The following is a 4,453-nucleotide window of genomic DNA, read 5'->3' on the forward strand; positions in this document are numbered from 1 at the left end:
GCGAACAAATGTGCCGCAATAGTCAGCCCCATTGCCAGTGTTTAATGAACCCGTGCCTTCCGTTTCTTCTTACAAGTTCCTTTTCCCTAACTCTTGCGTAGCCTCGTACGAATCGACAGCTTACATAACCGGAAACTCAAGATGAAGCCTTCGAGCCCCTAACGACGTTTTCCCGGACACAGGCAATCAACGAAACTGTACCTCGTGGTGTTTTTGTTTGTTTTTGTTTTTCTTCGCCAGCTGCGGGCTCTAAGAGAACTAAGGGTTACTCTCACACGAAAGAAGTCTACACTCAATGGAGTAAGCACTTAGCCAATCACCCCTTGTATTGTAAATGAGCTGGAACAGACTGCCGAAATTTCAGAGTTCCCGCGAGAAATTGCTTTACGTACTAACACCCTCTTGGGAGCATTTATTATTTCTTTTCTTTTCCCAATCTCATTTAGAGGCAACAATAGATGATCGTATACGTGTTAAGGGCCCTTTCTCAACAAAGGTCTGTGGAGAACTTGTCACATCTGGACCGAACGAACCTGACAAGGACTCCAGAATAGAGTGGTAGTTTTTTATGGGGCCCTCTTTTACTCGCAGCCCGTGGAACAATCGCGAACGGAAGGAAAACCTATAAAACACAGGCGATCCCCGATATCACCCAACTTTTGATTAGTACCAACCCGCTTCATGCCCAAGCGACACTTATCGGCGCTGTATAACATGCCAAAAAGCGCAGACGGCCTACGGATAAGTAATCTATCTTTAGAGGCATGAAACCAAAAACACCATGAGCAATTTGTCTTCGGGCCGCCTTCCTTCAGACAGTCTATCGTATTCTTTCAATTGTTGCCTACTGCTTAGTTGTACCTTTCTGTTTCTGCATCCCTTCGCAACCCAATGAACGCAGCACTGAGCACTCAAGCAACATTGGCAACAGCATAGTAGCGTGTAAACAATGGTCCGCAGTCATTTCATACGACGTGCCCTTGCTTTTCGATGGTCAGCGCGATATATGCAGGGAAGTCCGCTGGAAACTGCGTTTGGCTTGCGCCGACTACAAGGTCATAACAGAAGGCTTTGGGAAAATAAGCCTAGCCGCCATCTTCATCTGGATCACAGATGCGCGCGTCGATGGGCGACCGTACAGCAAAGCAAGACAGGAAACCTTCGGCGAGGTTCACCGAATCATTCGCGCCGGCCGGCACCCGAAAAACAGCACAAGCGGCGACATGGAAAATACAGCGAGTGAGATGAATGCAGACCTACACCGCGGCGGGTGCGGGCAATCGGATACGCTATTCGGGACCGACTCCATCGCTACCCTGTATAGAATATACGTACACACCACAAGGACGAGCGGGCCCTTTTGCTGGCCGTCAGCAGTACGACGCCGTTGCACTCGCCGGAGCAACACATAGGAGGGGGGACGCAATCTCCCTATTTTCCCCCGGACATGAGCCATCCTCCATTAGAGATAGCGATATCTTTTTATTAACAACAAAAGATAAGCAGGAAAAGGAGGCCGCCTCTTCTTCCTTTCGCAGCGCGCACAGGGCGCCCCGAAAAAAGGAGGGAAGCAGAAGTTCTCTATCGGCGGACAGTCGGGCTTCAGTGCAGCGTAACCGAGGACGACGAATCGTAAACATGCTTCTCCGTTGGGGCTGTCTCTTGCTCTGTTCGATGTTCGCTGTTTGCTGGACGGACAGTGCATTAGGAAGTGAGTACATTTGGGCGACATCTAATATGCCCTTCGCATAAATGCCGAGGTTCAGAAGAAATGCCATTTTCGTTTCTATCTTTTGTGCCCAGATATAGTGTTGGTGCCATGAGATTATTATTATTATTATTTCTTTTTTTTTTTTGAAGACGTGCTTGCTACATTTCATTTGTTTCACTCTTATGCGCTCCCTTGCTTTTTCGGCCCCTAACGCCGTGTGCGCTTTCTAGCACACGTTGCCTAAAAGGCAACTTGTCTTGTGCAAGCGCTGCTCGAGAGACGGCGCTTTACAGCAGTGTGACTTATAACAGACGTAATGCCGACCGCTGTGCAACGTCTTTCCGTTCGGCGAAAAAAGAGGAAATATTTATGCTGTGCCTAGGAAGTTGCTCTGGTACGGCGAGGTTTAATGAGCACATATGAACATCTCAAACTGCACGCAAAGGGGAGTCGCTATTGAGTTGCAATGCATTACAGCTTCAGACCATACCCGATGGCTCATATGCTATAGACTTCGCAAAAGTACATTTCCGAACTGCGTACCCTTAGAAAGGAGTAATTGCACAGGAGTACTGTTTATGGGTGTAGCCGACGCGCATTATATGGCCGTTTCTCGCAGCTGATGACGTCTTGAGAGTGCTACACGTCTCGCTATTGGTTCAAGTAGCAACCAGGAGACCAATTAACCAGCCAGCATGGGCTGACGCTCTAAAGTCTGACCATAGCAATTCTTCTTTCGTCGTAGCTTGTGATGTTAATTCGTGTTCATTACTTTCTTTTTTAATTATTTTGTTCATTCTCTTCTAAGTGCCCCAGGTTGGTATCAGAGAGTTCTGTTTTGGTTCGTAGCTATAGGTCCACGTCACAAAAAGGAGGTTAATGGAGTCGACAGTTGAACAGAAATCAAAAGAATCGTTGCAAACGACACCTCGGTGTGTGTGAGTACCTGTAAATAAATGTTACAAGTGCAGAATGCCATTGCTCCCAGACCAACTCATTTGCTTTTCTTCTCTCCCATAGATCAAGTGGAGGAGAATCTCTGCAAAGGAGTCTGCATCGCCGCTTTCGAGGCAACACAGCTCTGTGACATCGTCTCCACAGCTTCTCGATGCCAGGAGGACGGTCAGTTGTGTTGCTTCAGCTTCAGCGTACCCGACCTGACAACGGAACCCGGAGGTGCACAATCACCGGAGGTACATGGTCTGCGTCAAGAGAGTGGGCGGCAGTTCAGAAAAGTATACTTGGACATCCTGACCGTGATCGCGTCCGAAGCCCTGAGGGCCGCTGTCGCGTCCGAGTACGAAGCTTTCAAGGAGAAAGCTGCATTGTTAAACGCCACGAAACAGGCCAACCTATATTCGGCCCTGGTCACTGCTTCGCCGCAAAACACAGGCACCCCTTTAGACGACCTGAGCCAAAATTCCACTGAACGTTCGGTTTCAAACAACGCCACCTCTGAGTTCCTCCCTCCTTACAACCTAGCCAGTGACGCTACCACCGAAACTTTCGTGTCATATTCCAGCAATGATATAAACGTAACAGGTTCTACTTCAGCTGAAGGAGATCTGTCTTCCTCCTCTTCGGGAAGCCTGACAGCGGGCTCGGCATTTGATACCGCCCAACACTCCTCCTCGTCGACTGCTTATGAAGCCGTCAGCACTGCGGAAGAGCCGGAAATTCCTTGTCAGGGACACTGCATTTTCAGCTTCCTTTCCTGGTTCTGCGACCACCCCACGTCGGACTACAAGTGCCCTCAGGGCAGCACTTGCTGCGCCCCAATCACGACCACTCCGGAGCCCGAGGTTCCATCCTGTTCAGGAGCTTGCCTGCCCGCTGCACTCACAGGCCTCTGCCAGAGACCCGCCCGCCTCCTTCTCAAGACAACCACGTGTAGCCGAGAAACCATATGCTGCACCGACACCCCGAGGATTTGGTAGACTGTCCTCCATGTGATCTTAGAAGCGAGGAATCGGCATCGCCACTTCAGCTTTAATTTGCCTGTTGCAACACCGGCACGTAACAATAAAGTCTCAAGGGTCATTGTTAGTGATGACGAATTTCCAGTCGAGGCTACACTTTAGCCTGGTTGTCTGACGTCGGTGCGAGAGTTGCGCAGCATTCCTAGTATCTACTAGCTGCTTTTGACAAGCAAGCTTCGAATAAAAGCCTATTTTTAGCATCATCTTGTTTCGGACAATAAAATGCGTCTCCACTACTTTTCTTTGAGATGTTTGTGTTACGTAACGGTTTGTCTATCGCAAATTTGTAGCTGCTGGAAGCTGTAAGAGTGATATCTTGAGTCATTAACATTGAAATAGCAGAGCTAAAATAAATACAGTAAGCGTATTTGTGTTAAGTGTGTGTCGCAATATAAACTATTGCGCTGTTCAGCAGTGTAATGCACTTAAGCTAGTAGTGAATGTTTCCCTACTACCACGAATTTGTCACGTTGCGCGGAAAGCAAATTGCAGTCCCTTGCGATGGCAAAATAGACAATAATGTGCTCAGTTATCGCAAAATTTTATGTGGAGTGTTGTCGCGAAGCGTCCGCTTTGATTTTCTTTTTGATTGAACAATAAAGTCGGTTGTAGAAAAACGAAAATCACGGATGTAATGACAGCCTTCTGAATGCAAACGTCTTTTCTCTCGCAGATCGAGCTGAGACAAGTTAGGGATGAGTTTATGACCCTACCGGCTCAGATATTATAAATTTTACACACGCATAAATATTCTGTTAATGTG

At 48.0% G+C, this 4,453-nt stretch overlaps 1 protein-coding gene across 1 annotated transcript; it reads left to right on the top strand.

Annotated features, from left to right (window-relative positions):
* Positions 1 to 2,667: 2,667 nt before the first annotated feature.
* Positions 2,668 to 3,916, top strand: LOC146186246 (uncharacterized). Its single transcript, XM_084608013.1, has one exon. The coding sequence runs from the start codon at positions 2,668 to 2,670 to the stop codon at positions 3,646 to 3,648; it is 981 nt and encodes a 326-aa protein (XP_084464139.1). The 3' UTR covers positions 3,649 to 3,916.
* The last annotated feature ends 537 nt before the right edge of the window (positions 3,917 to 4,453 follow it).

The sequence above is a fragment of the Amblyomma maculatum genome, chromosome 6 (genome assembly GCF_055883805.1).
Source record: "Amblyomma maculatum isolate TAMU_Amacu chromosome 6, ASM5588380v1, whole genome shotgun sequence".
Classification (NCBI taxonomy): domain Eukaryota; kingdom Metazoa; phylum Arthropoda; class Arachnida; order Ixodida; family Ixodidae; genus Amblyomma; species Amblyomma maculatum.

Coding starts and splice junctions, on each gene's coding strand:
- LOC146186246 (XM_084608013.1), top strand. CDS start 2,668: ATGTTACAAGTGCAGAATGCCATTGCTCCCAGACCAACTCATTTGCTT.